At 53.7% G+C, this 22,120-nt stretch overlaps 1 protein-coding gene across 2 annotated transcripts in view; it reads left to right on the forward strand.

The window, feature by feature from the left end:
* Positions 1-2,431: 2,431 nt before the first annotated feature.
* The window catches only part of MBNL1 (muscleblind like splicing regulator 1), a 103,429-nt gene continuing 83,740 nt past the window's right edge, over positions 2,432-22,120 (forward strand). The window contains exon 1 of one of the 2 annotated variants that reach the window (XM_054385930.1): positions 2,432-2,617. Coding sequence is in view for 1 of the 2 variants with exons in the window: in XM_054385929.1 (XP_054241904.1) it covers positions 13,581-13,589 (9 nt within the window). In the remaining variant the exon portion in view is untranslated. Of the gene's footprint in view, positions 2,618-13,566; positions 13,590-22,120 lie in introns of those variants that run through there. The other variant, XM_054385929.1, reaches the window with a different exon arrangement.

Raw genomic sequence — 22,120 nt, forward strand, 5'->3', positions numbered from 1 at the left:
ACAAGTGACCAACATCTCTTTGTCATTTGAGTCATGACTTCCAGACCAGGACTCCTTTGTGCTCACAGAGAGACCTTGAGGGCTACATTGGACTGCTCCAGAAGCAGAAAAGTGCCACCCATAGAACATTTTACCCGCTTCATCTCTGTGGTTGGAATTTCTGGGTACCCTTCAGTCATCTTTTCCTCCTGACCTCTGAAAAGCCCTTCCAGGTGACCAGCACACCTTGGAAAGCTGTTAGCTCATGCCACAACCTGTAGGATGCAGGGGAAAGCCAACAGCATCCTGGCTGGGATCAGCAGTGGTGTGGCCAGCAGGAGCAGGGCAGTGATCGTGCTCCTGGAATCAGCACTGGTGAGGCTGCACCTCGAATGCTGGGATCAGATTTGAGCCCCTCACTCCTAGAAGGATGTTGAGGGGCTGGAGCAGGTCCAGAGAAGGGCAACAAAGCTGGGAAGGGTCTGGAGAAGAGGGCTAGTGAGAGAACTGGGGGTTGCTCAGCCTGGAGAAAAGGAAGCTGAGGGGAGACCTTCTGGCTCTCTACAGCTCCCTGAAAGGAGCTTGCAGCCAGCTGGGGTCAGTCCTTCTCCCAGGGAAGAAGCAATAGGACCAGAGGAAACTGCCTTAGGTTGCACCAGAGGAGGTTTAGGTTGGCCATGAGGAACAGTTTCTTCCCTAAAAGGCTTTGCCCAGCCCTGGCCCAGGCTGCCCAGGGCAGTGGTGGAGTCCCCATCCCTGGAGGGGTTTGAAAGGTGTGGAGATGTGGTGCTGAGGGCCCTGCTCTGGTAGTGAGCTGGCAGTGCTGGGCTAAGGGTTGGACTCTGATCTGAAAGATCTCTCTCCAATGCTTCTGATCCCTGGTTGGTGCCTTGCCAGCCCCCAGCCCTCCTGCACCCTGTGAACATCTCAGGGCAGCAGAGGAAGCCGGAGGCGTTTCCGCCGCGGTGGTGCCCACGCTGCTGCTCCCCAGCTGCACCCTGCCTCCTCCTGCCCTGGGCAGTGCCCACCGTGGGCAGCCAGCTCCTGCTGGCTTGGGGGTGCTCTGTGGCTTTGCAGAGGACCAGTGAGAGAAGTGGGAAGGGTGATGTGTCCTGCCCTGGGTTGAGCAAAGCTGCTTTGAGCAAGGCCTGTGGTGTGTGGCAAGCTCTGCTCTGCAGTGCTCTGGGTGGAAGGGCTGCTGCTGGGGCAGGAAGCCCAGGGATGGGGGCTGGAGAAGAGCTCTCAAAGAGGAGTCTGAACCATGGGATGGTTTTGGTTGGAGGAGACCTTTAACATCACTGAGTCCAAGCCTTAGCCCAGCACTGCCAGCTCACCACCAAACCATGACCCTCAGCACCACATCTCCACAGCTTTGAAACCCTTCCAGAGCTGGGGACTCCACCACCACCCTAGGCAGGCTGGGCCAGGGCTGGACAACACTTGTGGGGCAGAAATAGTTCCTTGTGTCCAATCTGACCCACCTCTGTAGTGGGAGGAATCCATGCTCTGTAAACACACACTCCTGTGGCCATCATCAATTCACCTTTTCTACTTCTGAACCATTGATGTTTGTTCCTGAGGAGTCCTAATCCTTATTTGCAGAAGGAAACTCCAACCACTGCCCTGGGCAGGCTGGGCCAGGGCTGGACAACACTTTGGGGACAGAAATGGTTCTTCATGTCCAACCTAAACTTCTCCTGGTGCAGCCTGAAGTAGTTTCCTCTGGTCCTATTGCTTCTTTCCTGGGAGAAGGACTGACCCCACCTGGTCAGGTAGTTGTAGAGAGCCAGAAGGTCATTCCTCAGCCTCCTTTTCTCCTGGCTGAACAACCCCCAGTTCCCTCAGCCTGCCTCAGGTACCTGACTGGTGAGGCTGGTGGTGCCCTGAGTGCTGCCAGCAGAGTGCTGTGCAGGCAGCAGTTATGAGGGGCTTGAAGCAGGGAGGGAGCCCTGACTGGTGAGGCTGGTGGTGCCCTGGGTGCTGCCAGCAGCATGTTGGGCAGGCAGCAGTTATCTGGGGCTTGCAGCAGGAAGGGAGCCCCATAGCCACCACCCAACCACCCCCCCTGCTTCCAGAGGGTGCAGGCAGTGGCCTTGTCGGGCGGCCTGAGCTTGTGCCACTGCCAGACGCGTGTCCCCGCGGGCAGATTAAAGGCGCTGCAAGCAGAGCCATCTGCACCCGGAGCTGCATCGCGAACCGTCGGTGCCCGAGCCCTGAGCTTCCCGGCTGCAGCCCGAGCGGCGGCTGCGGTGCAGAGCACTTCCCCCCTCTCCCCCTCCGCCTGCACCTCTCTTTTTTTGATTTGCTGAAAGTAACAAAAAAAAAAAAAATTATTTGGGGGGTGGGGGGAGCTCTTTTTTTAAAAAAAGACAAGAAATGCAGCTGCAAACCGCAGCCCATCGCCATGGCAACGGCCCCGGGCTACCACCGCTGCCTTGCTTCACATCCTTAGACCTCTAGGCTGGGGGAAGCTCTGCTGGCCTGTCCCTGCCTCTTCCCCCCACCCCCACCTCCTGCTCTTGCAGCAAAGCCCAAGCCATGCTGTAATTCGCCCGGGCGTGCCTGGGAGGCAGGAGGTGGCTTGGGCTGCCCGGGTGCTGCAGCGAGCCCTGGCACACTCCATGCCCAGCGATACCAGGTAAGGATTGGGCTTTTTTCTTCTTTTTTTCCCCTTTTCCCCCCCTTTTTTATTTCACCCCTCGTTTTGGTGTGAAGTTGTTGGATGGCTTAAAGTAAGTTCTTCAGCAAGCCCAACAAGTTCCCTTCCATCTGTTTGATTGTGGCTGCTTTGGCATCCAGGTCTGGCTGACCCTGAGATCAGTTAGGGAAGGCTGTAATTAATTGATTAAGCAAAGTGAGCAGGGAGCAGCATAAGATTTTGTTCTGCACACTTTAGCCAAGTTCTGCAGCTCTCAAGAGTGTCTCCAGCAGCAGTTGGGTTCCAGAGCAGAACCTTTGTGAGGTTTGCCAGGGGCATGGTGGGGCCCTGGGAGTGGTGCAGCTCCCTGGGGACCCGGGATGTTGGGAGCTCCCTGGGCAGCTGGGATGTTGGGAACTCCATGAGACCCTGGGATGTTGGAACTCCTTGGGGCCCTGGGATTTTTGACCTCAGTGGGGAGCTGGGAATATTGGAGCTCCTTGGGGCTCTGGGATGTTCTGGGAGCTCCATGGGGCCCTGGGATGTTTGAATTCAGTGGGGAGCTGGGAATGTTGGAGCTCCTTGGGGCCCTGGCATGTTAGAACTTTGTGGGGCTCTGGAAATATTGGAGCTTCTTCAGGCTCTGGGATGTTGGAAGCTGTGTGGGGCCCTGAGATGTTGGAGCTCTGTGGGACTCAGGGATGTTGGGAGCTCCACGGAGCCCAGGGATGTTCAGTGCTCCTTGGGCCCCTGGGAATGATGGAGCTCCTTGGGGCCCTAGGAGTGCTGGAGCTCCCTGGGGCTCTGTTGGGAGCTCCATGGAGCCCTGAGCAAGCCCTGACCTGCTGCTGGGAACACGTGGGACAAGCCTAGCGCGGGAGTTGGTCACCACATTGCCAGTGGGTGCAGCTTTCATTTTTCTCCTGGTTCTACCCTCATTTTGTTAATCTCTTGTGGTGCTGGGGAAGTTGAGGGAGAATTTTCCATGCTTGCAAGCACCCCCTGAGCTGGTTCAGCAGCTGGTTCTCTACTGGTGGGGTGGAGCAGGGCAGGGTGCTCGGGCAGGGTGCTCGCTGCCATCGCTGTGCTGCAGATTGGTGTCTCAGGGGGGGCTGAGTGTGGCTTCCCTCCATGTGCAGGTCCCCTCCAGCCCTGAGTGAAGCAGGTGGACCCTGGAGGATCACTCTTAGCCGGGGGGGGTTGGAAGCTGTCCAGAGAAGCAGACTCCACAACCTCTCTGGGCAGCCTGCTGCAGGGCTTCAGCACCCTCACACCAAACAAGTTTTTCCTCCTGCTCTGATGGAACCTCCTAGGTTCTAGCTTGTGCCCATTGTCCCTTCTCCTGTCCCTGGGTACCACTGACCCAGTCTGGCCCCAGCCTCTTGCCCCCCCCAGCCTTTAGGTCTTGCTCAGATCTCCTCTGGGGCTGCTCTTCTCCATGCTCAACATCCCCAGGGCTCTCAGCCTTTCCCCCTCACAGTGATGCTCCAGGCCCCTCAGCAGCTTTGGAGCTTCCCTTGGACTCTCTCCTGTCTCTCTTGAACTGGGGAGCCCAGAACTGGATCCAGTCCTCCACATGTGGTCTCCCCAGAGCAGAGCAGAGGGGAAGGAGAACCTCTCTCAACCTGCTGGTCACACACTTTATGTCCCCATTTCTTTTAACAAAACCATAGAATCACAGAATGGTAGGGGCTAGAAGGGACCAACCCTCCTGCCAAAGCAGCATCACCTAGAGCAGGTCCCACAGGAACACAACCAGGTGGGTCTTGAAAGTCTCCAGAGAAGACTCCACAACCTCCCTGGACTTACTGTAGGTGTGGGAGGCTTTGAAAGGCTGCTGCAGTGGGAGGGCAGCTCCGAGCTGCCCCTTATCTTCCCCAGCATGCACACACAGATAGCACAGCCCAAACAAGCAGGGACTATCTGCCCTGCAGCAGGGAGAGGCAGAAGTGGCAGCTGGTTACTGCTGGAGTCACCCTGGACCAGATAAAAGCCACAGAACCATGGCTTTTTCAGCAGGCTGGCAACTCAGTGCCAGGCTCTTGTGGGCAGCTTGAGTCTCATGGGTGCTGAGGCAGAGCACAAGGAAGAGAGCAGCTTCTCCAGGGACAGAATGCTTCCCTCTGGCTGCAGTCACTTTGCAGTCTGCCTTTGATAAAGGCCAAGGGAGAAATAAAGGAAATCAGAGCAGGAGGTGATGTTTGGTGACTGCTATATTGCAGCTGTTTGGGGGGATGAAGTGAAGCCCCAGGGAGGTGGTGGAGTCCCCATCCCTGGAGGTGTTCAAGAAACCTGTGGCCAGGGCACTTGGGGACAGGGTTTGGTGGGCATGGTGGGGTTGGGCTGAAGGTTGGATGTGATGGTCTTGGAGGTCTTTTCCAAGGCCATCAGTTCTAAGGTTCTCTATTTAAAGCTAGGTGGCTTTGCATGGTGGTGTTTGGCTTGCTGAGCAGGCACGGGTACAGCAGCACTCTGCACCCCACATGGTGAGGCCACAGTGAAGGGCAGCCTGGTGCTGCTGGCCAGGGGCAGGCTGCTCAGGAGACTGTGGACCTCCTCCTGGAGTTTTCCTTGCAGTGCTATGTAATTGTGGACACCAAAGAGAGAAGCTCTGCTTTTGGTTGCATAGCTGGAGGCACAGCTGCAAGCACAGCTTTTTGGGGGCACTAGGAAGGGCTGATGGAACCCAAGACTGCTCCCATCCAACACCAGCAACTCAGCTGGCTGGAGTTGAGGAACATTCAGCTAGTTCTGAAGTAAATTAGGTTCTTCACTGACTTTTGTGGTTCTCCTTCTTGAATGAATTGAATTTACACCTTGAATGCAAGCAGGAGTTGGGGTTTGGAGGTGAAGTGCTGGTGCAAGCTGAGATGGAGGCTTTGGTCCATGGCCCTTGCTGGAGGCTGTGTGGACATCAGTTGGCACACGCCCAGCCACCTACCCTGCCCTTCTGTAGGCACTGCAGGGCCTTGAGGCTGTGAGCAGGCAGCAGGCTGCCCAGGGGTTGCTTTTATGGAGGCAAGAGTGCAAATGGCTGCTGGGTTGGTGCTGAAAGCAGCCCTGGTTTGTGCATTGAGGGTGGCTGCCTTCTGCCCACAGCAAACATCTCAACAAACACATCTCTGAGGTGTCCACAGTGCAGGTCTCTCAATGCTGCTGAATTAAGTCATCTTGCAGAGTATTGGTAGTGGTAAGGGAGCACAACTCCATCTGTTTTGAGCTTGTGTCCCTACTGCCAGGTGCCACAGCATGCCCTGTCCCTCAGACTTCTCCCTGGGGATCCCCTTGAGGCAGGAACTGAAGTGGAAAGGACTTTTCTTCTGCTTATGGCACAGTTGTGAAAGGGCTGCCAAGGGGGTGCCATCCTCACATATGACAGCCAGGGCAGGTCAGTATCCCAGTGCTGTGCTGGAAATGCCCCTGCCAGCCTGGGCTGGGTCACTGCTGGCCCTGCAGCCCTTCCTTGCTGATTTTTGGGGTGAAGGGCAGGCAACCATTACACAACTGTTGGAGGTCAGAGTCTTGCTTCACTTGCACCAGGGCTGTGGTAGCTCAGCCAAGAGTTCCTCTTTCTCACTTGTTGTAAGAACATGGAGTGACTCTGAACCATCAAGTGCCTCTCAAGCCCCTCTTTCTGCACACAACATGTTTCTCTTTTCCCTTCTCTGCTCACTTCTGCCTTTCCCTTGGAATGACACACCAAGCTGTGCACAATAATGCTGCTTTATCCTTTGCTGGAAGCCTGTTGTCTCCTTTGGTATCCCAGATGGTAATTCCCATCATTACCAGATGATAATCTGCAGACCTCTGGATCTGAGGTGTCTTTACAATTTCCTCTTTACCATGCCCTGCCTGGGTGCTGGGGTTCCTCCAGACCTTGTGCTTTAGGGTTTGAGCCCCTGTGGCCCTGTATCAGCCTTGAGAGGGTTGAGTGAGCAATGATACCAGGGTGTAAATACAGTGATAAAGGGAAGTGGAGCTGCTCCTTGCCAGGAAGGGATGTGTTCAAGCAGGGTTCCCAGTGGAGAAAGGGCAGTGGCTACTTGCTGGGCTTAGGCTGGCAGGGCTGTGACCAGCACAGGAGCAAGCACCAAACCCAGGGCTGCTGTGAGCTGCCGTGGGGGAAATGGACTCGATGGGAAAATGAAACTAAACGAACCAAACCTAGCAGCACAGCCAAATAAGGGCTGTGGAGACAGGCTCTGAAACTGGGGGTGGAGGGGGCTGGGTGGGCAGCTGCCATTCCAGCTGTGGGCACCTCAGGGGCTGGCCATCAGGGGAAAGTTCTTCACTGGAAGGATTGTCAAGCCTTGGAACAGCCTGCCCAGGGCAGTGGTTGGATCATCATCCCTGGACGGGGTTAAAGGCCCTGTGGATGTGGTGCTGAGGGACATGGGTGAGCAGTGACCTGGCAGTGCTGAGTTAGTGCTTGGACTCCATGATCTGAAAGGTCTTTTCCAACCTAAACAGCTCTCTGATTCTCTCCCCACACTGCTGCTAAGGCAGGACAAGGAGGCTCAGTTTAGACAGCAGTTATATATATATATATATTTTTTTTTTTAAGGCAGCTCTGTGTACAGCAGAGGTGACTCGTGCCAGACACTGAAGTTCAGGAGGAACCTGGGCACTGAGGAGTTTGCACTGAGCAGCACCAGGGCTTTGGCAGTGCCCAGCCAACTGCTGCAAGCAGGAAACAGCCTCCTGTGTTTCCTTGGGGTAGGACAGGAAGAGCAAGAACTGAGCCATGACAAGACTCAGCTCTCAGGCCTGTGCCACCAGGGCTGCAGTTATCTGAGCAGAGCATCTGCTGCTGCTGCTGCTGCTTTTTGTAACGACAGGAGAAGCCACCAGCCTCAGGCAGATGCAGGCACGTGGCAGGATGCCAACTGCCACCAATTTTACACTGAGCTAGGTTACACTTTGAAACACAAGTGTAAATTCAGGGCCTGTTTCCCTGAAAGAAAAAGGAATGTCTCTTTATGTCCTTTCATTCTCCAGTTTCTAGTGAAGAGCCGATGAAGAGAAAGAGAACATCTCAGGAAGCTCTCCCAGGTGGGGTCCTGTGCTCCCCTGGAGGCTGTTTGGCCTGGGCAGCTCCTGAGGAGGGACATTCTAGACACCCCCTTTCTGCCCCTGCTTTCAGATGCTGTCTGTTGCAGGGTCACACAGGCTCAGAGGATGTTAGGAGTTGGAAGGGACCTCCAAAGATCATCCAGTCCAACCCCCCTGCCAGAGCAGGACCAGAGAATCCAGCACAGGTCACACAGGAACACATCCAGGTGGATCTTGACAGTCTCCAGAGAAGGAGACTCCACAACCTCTCTGGGCAGCCTGTTCCAGTGCTCTGAGACCCTCCCAGTGAAGAAGTTCCTCCTCATGTGGAGGTGGAACCTCCTGTGCTGGAGTTTCTATCCACTGCCCCTTGTCCTATCCCAGGGTGCAACTGAGCAGAGCCTGTCCCCTCCCTCTTGACCCCCAGCCCTCAGATATTCATAAACATTTATTAAATCCCCTCTCAGTCTTCTCCAGACTAACCAGCCCCAGGGCTCTCAGCCTCTCCTCCCCAGGCAGTGCTCCAGTCCCTTCAGCATCCTTGTAGCACTCCCTTGGACTCTCCAGCAGATCCCTGTCCCTCTTGAACTGGGGAGCCCAGAACTGGATGCAATATTCCAGGTGAGGTCTCACCAGGGCAGAGCAGAGGGGGAGGAGGACCTCCCTGGATCTGTTGGACACACTGCAGATCAGAGCAGCCAAAGGGAAGTTAATTGTATTTGTGCCAGGCTGTTATGATGACTTGAGAAGGAAAGAGCTGGAGTTTGGATCTCCTGAGCAGGTAATTGTATTGCCTCCTACTGTGAAGCAAAGAATTATTCATTAAAGCTGAAAAGCACCTTATCACCTCCTTTCACAAAGCACAACTCTGCTAGTTCAGCCTTGAGTATGGATCAGGGGAAAAAAAAATCAAATCTAAAGGCAAATTTCCTCTAGTCTCTAAGCCTGATAAATTTCAAAGCAAACAGCAAAGTGGTTTGGGTTATTCCATTAGGGACTGAGGAATGTGGGAGATGATTCCCTGAGCCATCAGTGGATATTTCAGAAGTCAGCAGAGGCTCAGTATCTGCAAATGGATAAAAGCAAGATTCAGTTGCAGGGGTGATGCTCCTTGAGTGCTGATGGTTTTCATTTGGAAGGTGAAAACAAATATTCTGGAACAAGTGGGTCAGGGTTACAAGTGATGCTCAGAATTATAAACACACATTACAAGACTTAGGGGAAAGAGAGAAGCACCAGAGGGAGAAGATGGAAAGACCAAGTTCTCACAGACCTGTATTTGCTAGAAAAAGAGGCTGGAACAAGGTGTCTGTGTTAACAGAGATGTTTAACACAAGCAAGTTACACTCTTGGAGGTAAATCCTTTGCTTTTCAGCTCGTCCTCTGATGTTGAGGTCCCTTGTAGTTTGCTGTTTGTGTTGCCTAGGGATGAACACCAGCCACACAGGTTACAATGCATGGCATGGGAGTCCCAGTCTGTGGCAACAGGGAGGCTAAAGGTAAACCCTGTCTGAAGATGGGAGCCCATCTGGGGATGAGAGGCTTTGGGTTTGTTTTCCAGTACCATCCAGCCCATTGCTGTAGCCACTGGCTGCTGCTGGCTGCAAGAATCTGGTGTGGTGCTGACAGAAGAGGCCACAATTCAGAATAAAGTCACTAGGGAGCATAAGGTGTGAAGGACAGAAGTGGTTGGAGTTTTGGTGTCTCCACACAAGCAGGGGTGAGCAGGAAGAGATGTGGGTAATGGGACATGCCAAGCAGCACTGCAGCACAAAACCAGCTCCTTGGTGGAGTGTCCCTGCAGGGCTGGGGCACTGGCCTGAGATCTTGGGGAGCTAGAAGGCAGATCAGAAAAGACTTGAAGCCTTCACCCCAGGAAAGCCTTCCATATTTTTTTTTTTTGTGGTTTAATTTCTGAAGTGTGTGGTGCTCAGCTCGTATGAGGAGTGACTGAAGGAGCTGGGGATGGTCAGTATGGAAAAGAGGAGGCTGAGGGCAGAGCTCATTGCTGTCTACAGTACCTGAAAGGACATTGCAGAGAGGCTGCTGCTGGTCTCTGCTCACAGCTAATTAGTGACAGAACAAGAGGGAATGGCCTCCAGCTGTCACTGGGTAGGTTCAGACTGGACATTAGGAAACCTTTTTTTCCAGGAGGAGTGGTCAGGGATTGGAATGTGCTGCCCAGGGAGGTGGTGGAGTCCCCAAGCCTGGCTGTGTTTGAAGGTGATTTGGATGTGGTGCTTGGGGCTATGGTTTAGGGGTGAGCCTTGCAGAGAAGGGTTCTGGGCAGGACTTGGTGATCCTGGAGGATCCTGGAGGATCCTGAGGATCTCTTCCAACCTGAGTGTTTCTGTGACTCTGTGAACCTCCTGCTCTTGCTGTGCTGCAGACGCTGCCAGTGGAGGGCTGGTGAGTAACAGCTACAGGACTTCAGCAAAAGTCACCTCCTTGTAGACATTGTGGTGTCACAGAATCACAGAATCACCCAGGTTGGAAAAGACCTTCAAGATCATCTAGTGTCTTTTTGGTGTGGCTCAGATGAGGCAGCAGAACTCCTTTGGAGGCTCCACACTCCCTGTGTGAACACTCACCTACCTGATGGCTCTTCATTTGCACAACCAAAGCAGGAAGCCAACTCTGCAGAGCTGTGAATGTTTGAGGTGTCCATTTTGCAATGCTTTCCAAAGCTCAGATCAATGAAAAGCCTCTGTGGAAGCTCCCTGTGGTCAAGGCCATTCCTGCAAGTGGCAGGAACACTGGGCCAGTGGCTGTGGATGGCCATGCTGGCCATGGAGCAACCCACTGCCAAGGTACCTGTGAGCTGGGAGCTGGCATCAACCCTGGCTGTGGCACTAACCCAGGCTGTGGCACCAAGTGGAGCTATCCAAGCAGAACCTGTGTTGAAAAAGACAAAGAGATTGGAACTAGATCATAGAATCATAGAATTGTTAGGGCTGGAAGGGGCCTCAAGGCTCATCCAGTTCCAACCCCCCTGCCATGGGCAGGGACACCTCACACTACATCAGGTTGCTCACAGCCACCTCCAGCCTGGCTGCAAAAACCTCCAGGGATGAGGCTTCCACCACCTCCCTGGGCAACCTGTGCCAGTCTCTCAGCACCCTCATGGCGAAGAATTTCTTCCTAACATCCAATCTGAATCTCCCCACTTCTAGTTTTGCTCCATTCCCCCCAGTCCTATCACTCCCTGACACCCTCAAAAGTCCCTCTCCAGCTTTCCTGGAACCCCCTTCAGATCCTGGAAGGCCACAAGAAGGTCTCCTCAAAACCTTCTCCTCTCCAGACTGCACAACCCCAACTCTCTCAGTCTGTCTCCAGAGCAGAGCAGCTCCAGCCCTCTGCTCATCCTCGTGGCCCTTCTCTGGACACCTTCCAGCACCTCCAGATCCTTCTTGTAACAGAGGCTCCAGAACTGGACACAGAGCTCCAGGTGTGGTCTCAGCAGAGTGGAGCAGAGGGGGAGAATCCCCTCCCTGGCCCTGCTGGCCACACTTCTCTTGCTGCAGCCCAGGCTCTGCTTGGCTCTCTGGGCTGCAAGTGCTCACTGCTGGCTCCTATTGAGCTTCTCCTCCACCAGCACCCCCAAAATGGTCTTTAAGGTCTCTTCCAACCCCAACCATTCTGTGATCTCCTTGTTCTAACTAACTGTCTGGAAAAGAGGACCAGTGCTGAACAGAAACTGCTGGAGCACTCCCCATGAGGTGGCACTTCTCTGAGTTGTCCCCTATGAAAGAATTTAGAAATAGAAATGAAAAGTTTAAAGGAAAAGAGAGAAATGGAAGGTTGTTTGTTGGGTTTTTTTGCTTTTTTTTGAAGACATAGGTGTCCACACAGTGACAAGCACTCAGCCTTATCAGTTGCTTCATGTGATAGAATACTTGGAGGGGAAAAAAAAACCCAACCAAACTACTAAGCAAAATGCCTCCAGAATCAGTGCAAATATTTGTAGGCTTTGGGTGTCAGCTGGGCTAGGTCATGACTGCTGCCTTCATACGAAAAGAGAGAGAATCCTGCCACTGATTTTATTCAAGTGGTAAAAAGGCAGAGGACTGAAACCCATCGTTTTCAAAGGCTCAGGAATCTTTCATGGCAAATGGGAAAAAAAAAAAGGGGGAAAAGCATTAAGGATGTACCAGGGGTACTGAGCCTTGGGTGGAACTGGCAGCACACTGTAAAAGAAGAATAGATCAAATGGAGTGAACCTCAGCAGGGTCAGAAGGAGCTGGGAGAGGGACCACAAAAGGTCTCTTCATCTGTGCCCTTGCCCCAGGAAGGATGGATTGTACCTAAATCACTTCTCTAGATGAGTGTCTAACTTTGATTTAGTCTCCTTGCCAGTCCCCTTCCCCCAGTCCCTCTACGTCCAGCTGCAATCTCTCTCCCCACAGTTTAAGTCCATCTTCTTGTCCTCACCACCATAAACACAGTGACAAGATGGTTCCTTGCTCTCCATATCGTCCTTACATCTCAGAAGGTCACTGATGTGCTTCCTCCAGCCTCGGCGTTGGCAGGCTTTGCCTGGATCTTTCCATCATTTTGTCCTCACCACCATCCCTGGAGCTCCCATCCTGCTTCCTGCATCCTGGTGGGACTGGACCCTGCACCCTCTCAGCCTAGCAGCCATGTCCCTCTGTGTATTTAGATGTTTGTCCTCTTTTCTGTCACTTAGGTTAGCATCACATTGTCCTGTTGGTATTTCCTTCACGTGTGGCCCTAGGTGTGAGCACCCTGCATGGAACACACTGATTTTTTTGTTAAGATTTATTATTTAGTTTGACACTAAGGGTGGTGAGACCTTGGCCCATGCTGCCCAGTGAGGTGGGAGATGTCTGATCCCTGGAAGCATTCCACGTCAGGTTGGTTGGGGCTCTGATCAACCTGCTCTGTTTGCAGATATACCTGGGGTTGTACTAGGTGACCTTTGAAGGTCCCTTCCCATCCAACCCAACCTATGGGTCTATGACTTACACCATCCTAGCCCCATTTTCTGCACTGCTCATGTTGGCATCACTACAGTGGTGGCACAGACAGCTGCCCGTGGGACACTTGGCACAGCAGAACTGGCACCTGTGTGATGAGCAGGCTGCTCCCGAAGGACAGGGTCTCCCGGGAGCTGGCAGGGGACAGAGCAGCCCTGGCCACGGCGATGGGTGCCAGCCCGCGGGGACCCCCGGGCACCAGCTGGCCCCTGCGGGTACAACCGGCGGCTTGGCACCGCGCTGCTTGCCAAGAGAAGGGCAAGCGAGGAGCGGGATAAGAGCCGGACCCGGCAGCCTCCCCCGCGGGGCGGCCGGGGGGCTGCGGACACAGCATGCCGGTGGCTGCGGGGGCAGCCGGCGCGGCGCGGCGGGCAGAGCCGGAGTCATTCTGCTCCCGCCGCCCTCCCCCTGCGGCGCACTTTTTTTTTTTTTTTTTTTTTTTTTTCCCCCTTTCCTTTTCCCTCCCTTCCTCCGGGAGCGGAGGCGGCGGCGGCGGGGCCGGGCACGTGTGCTGGGGCCCGGGCACCGTGACTCATGAGGCGCCGGGGCTGAGGAGGGCGAGTCCCCGGGGGAGGGCCGCCCGCCACGCTGCCAGCTCCGCGCCCCTGCTTCGGCTGCGCTTTCTCCCAGATCCCGGAGCCTGCGCCTGGCTTAGGTGAGCATTACCGGGGCTCTTCACGGAGCCCGGGGCTCCTCCGCGGCTCGCCCGCGGGGCCGCAGCTTCCGGACGGGGCGGGGGCGGCGGCGGAAGCCGGGGCCGGCTCGGGGAGCCCCGGGCCGCTGCTGCCGCCTCCCGCCCGCCCTCCCCTGCCGCCCGCCGCGCCGGCGGCGCTCGCTTGCTGTCACCATGCGCCTCTGAGCGGGCCGGGCCGCCGCGGCCGACACCGCCGTGCCCGGGCAGGGCCGCCGACAGCATGCCCGAGGTGAGTGCCGGCGGCAGGTGCCCGGGGGTGCTGCTGCCCCCGGCCCGCCCCGGCCCAGGCCTCTCCCGACGCGGCGGCTGCGGCCTGCCCGGGGCGGCGGCGGGGGGGGGGGTTGGGGAGGCAGAGCGAGAAGGGAGAGGCCCCGCTTGGCGCGGCGGGGCCCTGGGGCGGGGGCAGGGGCAGAGGCCGAGGCTGGTTCTCCGCCCGAGGAGGGTGAGCAGGAACGCGGCTCCGGGGCGCGGCCCCGCCAGCCCTGCTGGGGAAGGTCGCCAGGCGGGACCCGGCCGGGCAGCCGAAGAGTTGCTGCCGGCGGCCGTGCGGAGCAGGGCCGGAGCCAGCGGCGTGGCGCCCGGTGAAGGGGGAGAGCCCGGTGAAGGGGGGAGCCCGGCGGGGCAGCACAGGCGTTCGGCAAGCACCGTTGTTGGGTCAGGTTTGGGAAGGTGACGGTGACTGCCCAGCGCTGTCGGCGGGCTGGGGACACGCTGGTGGTCGTGCAGAGCAGACCTCATGCGCACTTAGCAGCCCTTCGGGACTGTCTGGCTGAACCAGATGGGGGGGTTGGAAACAGAGCTTTTTGCTTTCTTTTTAGAGGAAGTTCTTGAATTGAAATAGCTTTTTCTTTTCTTCTTTTTTTTTTTTTTTTGAGCAAGTTCTGGAATTCAGAACTTTGTTTTCCATCTGCTCAGTGCAAACAAATCTGTTGGCATGTCAGCATAGAGGAAGAAAAAAATGCGGGGCTGTCGTCTGTGTTAAATGGTCGTTTGAGTAAATGTATGAATATTTCTTTTAGATGTAAGTTGTTTTTTGGGGTAATTTTTGGAGGGGGGTAATAATACCTGCTGCAGAACATGGCAGAAGGACTCATTAATGGCTGGACCTGATGATCGCAGAAGGCTTTTCCAACCTAAATGATTCTATGACCCAGATAGAGCAGGGATGTAACGGGTAGGACAGAGGCATTCAAACAGTGAATAACAGCCCTGAAGAAATACCTGCACCATCTCCTCTTTAGCATCACAGAAGCAAGGTTCTGATGAAATAACCACACGGTTCCAAAGGGACAACAAGGAAATAATTTGCATAATGAATAATTAACTGATGGTACTTAGCTGCTGCAGGGGGAGGCTGAGGGTGAGAGCCTGAGGCTGGGCACTTGGAAATGGTGGTGGTGGATCTCTCCCAACGGGGCTGTGCTGCTGCTTGTCCTGACCTTTGCCAGACCTGCTGCCTTAAAACAGTGTTACGACAATTTTAAGTTGATAAAAGAGAGAGCAAGGAAAGGCTTTGGCATCTCCAGCCTGACTGAAATGGGGGTTGAAACTGCTGTGTGGGCAGGTTGGGACGTACCAGTGCAGAACATGAGGTGCTGGGGTCCCTCCACGTGTGGGTTGAGCTGGTAGTGCTGCCTTGGGGATTTCCTGGGGAGCAGAGCACCACGAAGGTCCATCAGGATGGGATGATCACAAGCTCAGAGGATGTTGGGGGTTGGAAGGGACCTCCAAAGACCATCCAGTCCAACCCCCCTGCCAGAACAGGACCAGAGAATCCAGCACAGGTCACACAGGAACACATCCATAAAGGGCTTGAAAGTCTCTAGAGAAGGAGACTCCACAACCTCTCTGGGCAGCCTGTTCCAGTGCTCTGGGACCCTCCCAGTGAAGAAGTTCCTCCTCATGTGGAGGTGGAACCTCCTGTGCTGCAGTTTCTATCCATTTCCCCTTGTCCTATCACAGGTGCAGCAGGGTCTGTGCTGGGGTGCAACAGGGGTTGTCCTATCAACAAGGTGGTGGGTCTGTGCTGAGCTCAGCTCTGTGGTTGTAGCACCTGCTTCAGCAGCTCAGGTTTTGTGAGGCCTGTGTCAGGATTGGTACTAGGTGGTCTTTATGGTCCACTTGCATCAAAACCATTCTGTGTGACTCTGCATTCCTTGGCTGGTGTCACATCAGGTCAAAACTAGAGCATTGGCTAATGGAGTTAGGCTTCCCTGGGTTTGAAGTTCTGAGCTACAAAGCTGCTTTGGGTTTATTTGAAGCAGAAGGGAAGAGTGATGGCAGTGACAGAACATTCTGAGTTTTGTAACCAGTGAGACTCCAGACTGGGGAAGATGTTGGGAACGTGTGGCCCTGTGTGGGGTGTATTTTGTGGAGCTGCCTGCTTTGTGTGGCACCTAGCAGCACAGGGCTTTGCAGTTATTCAGTGGGTCTGCTGGGCCAAGATGTGCTTCTTGATACATGAGAGAGGAAGTGACAGGGCACATTTATTGTCCTATTTCCTTGCATCCACCCTGGGATCAAATTGGTTTTGAATGGCAGGCAAAGGTGTGAGTGCAGGGGTGCTTTGTGGTGCTGTGAGGCAAAATGGGGCACTCCATGGCCAACTTGCAGCTCACCAGAGTCAGAAAGTGCCAGAGCTGCTGTCTGGTGAAGCTCCCCTGGGCTGCAGCAGATGCTATGGTCTCCATCCATCCACTGCACCCTGCCAGCACTCCCTGTGCTGGGAACAGCTTTGTCATTTCTGTTCACCTCCCCACAAAATCCTCCTTGCTGCTCGCTGCCAGTGCTGGCTAGGCACGAGCTTTGTGGGTTTGGGGCTGAAAGCTGTAAAGGAACACAGAAAATCACCAGTTTGGATGTGTCCCATGGCTGCTGACAGCTGGACCCTCCCTGGCTGGTGTCTGACTGTGTTCTTCCCTCCTTGGCTGAAGATTAGGTAGAGTGGCTGGTAGATTAACAAGGCAGTGGATAGTAGCTGTCTTCAGGATTATCAACAAAGCAGTTTAATTAGTGGAGGCAGAGGATATTAATTTGAAATTTCTCTGGTATGTTGTCGTCTAATTGCGGAAGCAATTGCAGTCGTCATGCAGAGCAGGCTTCACTCAGGGTTGCTTCTGCAGGCACTCGGGGCCAAGAAGTTCCTCCTTTGCTGTGGCTGGTGTGCAGTGGTGTGAGGGATGCCAGCCCCATTCGTTTTAGGAGGTCCCCAAAGTACAATCCTAAGCTCAGGATAGTGGAATGGGGGTTGAGGGATCCATGCAGGTTCCTGGGCTACCTCCCCAGGAGGCTCTGTGCTGGGTTCAGTGAGGGGCACCCAGCTTCTGCTGCTGCCATGGGGACAGGACAACATTTCAGGGAGTTTTGCTGATTCTTTTTCTTCAGACTGGAGCTGCTCTTGGTTCATTCTGCTTTGGGAAGCTCAAAAATATAATCAGAAATCAGTTAGCGTGAACCAAGCTGCTTCAAGCCTCCAGTGTAGATGTTCATTTGCAGCTTTGGAGAAAGGTTAATTTGCTTTTCCATTGCTCCACCTCTTAATTTCTTCTACTTTGTTGCTTCACTAAGTCTCAAATACTGCTCATCATTTTCTAGCAGGGAGTAGGTAATAAATCCTGACTTTATCTGTGTTCTTCTTCCCATGGTGAGGCCAAGGAGTGCACAAACCAACACTTTTAGCCAGCTGCATGCCAAATGCCACACGCTGACAAGCCTTTGAAAGTAGCAGGTGCTGCTGTTGTTGCTTTCCTTTAACACCTGCTTTGCATGGAGGTTTCTGGAGCCTGTCCATTGGCATGTGTCAGGAGCACTGAAAATGCTACTTTCCAAACTTTGATAAGTGGGGAAGATGCTCTTGAAAAGGATGCGTGAGGTGAGTCACTGCTGCCTGTCCCCAGAGTGCCTTTTAGAGGACATGTGGCATTTGCCCCATGTTCCAGCTGCATCCCTTTGCATTCCTGCCTTTGGACTTCCCAAATTCAGAGTCCTTGTGTGTTGAAGACCTGGAGAATACGTGTGAAGTGCAGAAGGTGACGATGCAGGAGGATCTGTAGGTGCTGGAAGGTGTCCAGAGAGGGCCATGAGGATGAGCAGAGGGCTGGAGCTGCTCTGCTATGGAGACAGACTGAGAGAGTTGGGGTGGTGCAGTCTGGAGAAGAGAAGGCTCTGAGCAGACCTTCTTGTGGCCTTCCAGGATCTGAAGGGGGCTCCAAGAAAGCTGGGGAGGGACTTTTGAGGGTGTCAGGGAGTGATAGGACTGGGGGGAATGGAGCAAAACTAGAAATGGGGAGATTCAGATTGGATGTGAGGAAGAAATTCTTCCCCATGAGGGTGGTGAGACACTGGCCCAGGTTGCCCAGGGAGGTGGTGGAAGCCTCATCCCTGGAGGGTTTTGCAGCCAGGCTGGATGTGGCTGTGAGCAACCTGCTGTAGTGTGAGGTGTCCCTGCCCATGGCAGGGGGGTTGGAGCTGGATGATTCTGGAGGTCCCTTCCATCCCAAACTATTCTATGTGTCTCACCAAACAGCTGCAGCCAGCATGGATGTTGCTCCACTTTGGTTGCCCAGAGACCATGAAAGCTGCATGGTTTCACCATACTGCCAGGTTCTTAGACCCTTTGGAGTTTAAAACAGATACTTTCCCCTCTGCTTTTGTTCCCTTCAAGCCCTTGTTTTAGCCTGCTGCTTCGGATTGAATGCAGAAGTGGCAACAACACAGGAATGCCTATAATGAGGAGGCTGAGCCTTAGCACCTCTTGCTGTCCAGCTAGAGGATGATTGCTGCTTAGGAACTGCCTATCCAAGCTGCAGACAGTGTTTCTCTCACTCCTAACATGGAGGAAGTCCCAGGGTTGGATTAAAGAGATGCCTTGCTGGAGCTGCTCCTTACTTTCAAACGCTTAGTTGATGTTTGCCTTACACAGGCTTAAACACAAACACTATGGAAAAGGTGATGCTGCTGTTGCAAAGCCCAGCTCAGCAAGATAAAACTGCAGATGACTTTCTCATCCCTTCTGCTGTTGTATTTTGATGGTTTGTGTCCATGCTGAGGGTGACTTCTTGTAACTGGATATTCCTCCACATGTTCCTGCAGCTGCTCCTGTCCAGAAGGAGTTTTTCTGTGGTTTTTTGTGTGTTTTTGTGATGATTTTTCAGGGTGAGCTGGGAAGGTTGCTAATGTCAGCTCTCAGGTGTTGCCTGGAGTCACCTGGTTTATGTTTGTTTGTAATGGGTGGCAGGATAATCCTGAAGAGAAACCTGCAGATGCTGGCCAGAGGGCTTGGAGACCTGCTGAGCTATGAGCAGATCCAGGCTCCTGTTCATGTGCTCTGTACACCTGACAGCTGCAAGGTGTGGGATTGGAAGCAGCCTTCTAGGACTTGGAGAGGGCTGCAGGATAGTTGGAGACGGACATCTGACCAAGTCATGAAGTGACAGGATGAGGAATGATGGCTTCACACTAGAAGAAGCTGAATTTAGATGAGATGTTAGGAAGAAATTCTTCCCCATGAAGATGGTATGGCAGTGGAACAGGTTGCCCAGAGAAGCTGTGGAGCCTCCAAGGCTGGAAGTGTTGAAGGCCAGGTTGCATGGGGCCTGGAGCAAGCTGTTCTGGTAGGAGGCATCCCTGCCCATACCCACTCTGTGAATCTGAATGGCTTTGGTGACTTCCCCAGGGACTCTCTTCAGATCTGCTTTGCCTAGCCCAGCACAGGGCAGAAGCTCCAGGGCTTTCCTTTGCCTGTGTGTCTGGTGGTCTCCACTGTTTGTGTTCCTGCAGCAGTTGCCTCTGATTATTGTTTTAATTTTAATTTCATTAACAATTCCATCGTGTAAACATAGTTTCCCAAGTAACAGCAAAGTACACAACATTTCCTTCCTGCTACTCCCTCCCTTCCCCCCACTTATTTACTCAGAGGATCAAGATGGGAGTGGTTTTTTGCTGCTCTCTTTGGTGAGGTTTGGAGGCTGGGCTGCCCTGAGCCTGGGCCATTGATTGCCATTAGTGTCAGTGGGAGTTTGCAGCAGTTAGGAAGGAAAGGACCATTAAAGCCATGTCCCAGTTGTGATGAGCACATCACCACTTAGGTCCATGGTTCATAGAATCGTTAAGGTTGGAAGAGACCTCCAAGATCATTGAGCTCAACCTTCTGCCCAACACCTCCATCACCACTAGACCATGTCCTGAAGTGCCATGTCCACTCATTTTTTGAACACCTCCAGGGATGGTGATTCCACCACCTCCATGGGCAACCTGTTCCAATGTCTGACCACTCTTTCTGTAGAGAATTCTTCCTAATATCTGAACTAAACCCTCCCCGCTGCAGCTTGGGGCCATTTCCTCTTGTCCTGTCCTTAGTTCCCTGGGAGAAGAGTCACCATCCCTGCAAGTGTTCAAGAAATGTGTAGACATGGCACTTGGGGACATGGCCATGGTGATGTTGGGTTGAAGGTTGGACTCAATGATCTTGAAGGTCTCTTCCAACCAAAACTATTCCATGATTCTATTTGGGAGAACTCTCTTGTAATGCATTTTAACAAAAAGTCCAAGTTTGCAGTAGATGTGACCTAGATGAGCCTAGCACAAGTTGTCCCTAAATGCAGCTTCATTTTCCAATGGAATAATGGCAGTTTGGTAGGAATTAGGAGCACCAGCAGTGATTTGTAAGGTAAAAGCACCTCCTGTCCCTGGGATGCTCACAGTAAGCTCAAAGTTTGTTTCCTGTTGAACCTACAGAGTGCACAGGAGAACCACAGTCACAGCTGGTTATGAGCTTTGTGTGGCCAGGCTCACAAAAGCCTTAAGCCAAGTGTACAGTGGGCACTAACCTGTCCCTGCTGTCACACAGCCTGGTGCCAGCTCAGCCCCCACCTCCATGTGTCCTTCTGCAGCCCCACCACCTCCTGGAGCTGCTGGCTGCTGCTGGTGACAAGTCTGGGAGAGAAGCATTCTCCAGCCTTTGTTTCACAGAATCACAAAACATTAGAGGTTGGAAGGGTTCTCCAGAGATCATGGAGCACTGTCAAAGCCTGCAACTGCCTGTGCTGCTCTGAGGCTTTTGGCAAATACTGGTTTTCACAGGAAAATTATTTTGGGACATAAATATGCCAGCTGTTCAGCTGAACCAGAATGAATTTCAGCACAAATAAAATAAGGACCAGGCAGGTTTAAAATACATCTGGCCATCTGAGGTTTTGAGAAGTGGGCTCTCAGCCCTCCCAACATTAGCCCAGCTCTCTTGGACTCGTCTTGGTTTTTTCTGCATCCAGGTCTGGTGTCCTCAATGTAAGAAGGACAGAGAAGTGTTGGAGCGAATCCAGAGGAGGGCCACAAAGGTGATCCAAGGGCTGGAACACCTCTGTTATGAGGATAGGCTGAGGGAGCTGGGGGTGTTCAGCTTAGAGAGGACTCCAGGGGGACCTTAGAGCTCTCTTCCAATACCTGAAAGGATCCTACAGGAAGGCTGCAGAAGGACTTTTCATGAGGGTGTCTGAGACAGGACAAGAGGGAATGGTTTGAAGCTGAGGGAGAGCAGGGTTAGACTGGAGCTTAGGAAGAAGTTCTTCAGTACAAGGGTGGTGAGACACTGGAAAAGGTTGCCCAGAAAGGTTGTGGATGCCTCCTCCCTGGAGGTTAGGTTGGATAAGGCCTTGAGCAACCAAGTCCCGTCGTGAAGTGTCCCTGCCCATGGCAGGAAGGTTGGAGTAGATGACCTCTAAGGTCCCTTCCAGCCTAAGCCATTCTTTGATTTCCGTGACTGACTGGTAGCAGTTCAAACTCCAGCCTTCAGACCAGATTTTCCCTGTTGGGAGCACCCCTTGCTGCCTGGCCTGGATGAATCCTGCTGCTGTAGAAGGGCTTTTTGTCACTTAGGCACTTGTCAGTAAGGTTGCAGCTGGAGTTGGTTCCTCCGGGAGCTCATCAGCCTTGCGTGCAGTGGAAGAGCAAAAAAAAAAAATGAACAGAGCAGGCACCAAATTCCTTCTTATCTCACCAGACCACATTTCATGTATCTTGTAGCGAGATGTTTTGTTTCTGCAGTTTCAGATGTGGTGTCTCAGAAGATTAATAGGGCTCAGCAGCCCTGTTTGCTCAGCTTGGCGATGATAACAGTGTCGTAAGGCATGAGACGGGCCCGGATCAGCTGGCAAGGCTAAATATGCCTTGGGCTTGAACTTGGAGCAGGTATTATTTGGAGAGAGAAAAGTGAAATGTCAAAAGCAATCTAAATAACTTGTGCCCTGGCTTGGGTGGCTCTGAGTGCAAAGTTTGCTTGAAGAGCCAGCGCGGGAAGCTGGGCTGACTGTGCCTGCCTTCACCCTTCACACGTGCCTGCAGAGAGCTGGTGCTTGAGAAGCACAGGGGTGGTGTTTAATGCAGCAGGCAGGGGCAGGGAGGTGTTGCCCTGGCTGGAGGAGCAGCATGGGGCTGGACCCCAGGCTCCCGCAGCCTTTGCTGCCCACACTGCCCGAGCAGCTCTGTGTGTTCCTGCCCTGCTGCTGGTTCCTGCTCCAGCAAGGCTGACTGCGAGCCATGAGTAAGGACTTGGGAACCCAGGGCATGTGTGGGCTCTGGGCCCAATCCTGCTTCCAGAGGCCTTACTGGGAATTGTTCCTTCTAAAAAAGGGAGAGCAGGCAGAGCTTCTTAGCCCAGCCCTGCACAGCCTCAGCTCTCCTCTCTTGGTCATGCCTCAACCCCAGCTCTGCCCTTTGGCTGGGAGGGGATGGGCCATGAGTGCACGGCCAAAGCCCTCCATGGGC

This window comes from Indicator indicator, chromosome 13 (assembly GCF_027791375.1).
Source record: "Indicator indicator isolate 239-I01 chromosome 13, UM_Iind_1.1, whole genome shotgun sequence".
In the NCBI taxonomy this organism is placed as follows: Eukaryota; Metazoa; Chordata; class Aves; order Piciformes; family Indicatoridae; genus Indicator; species Indicator indicator.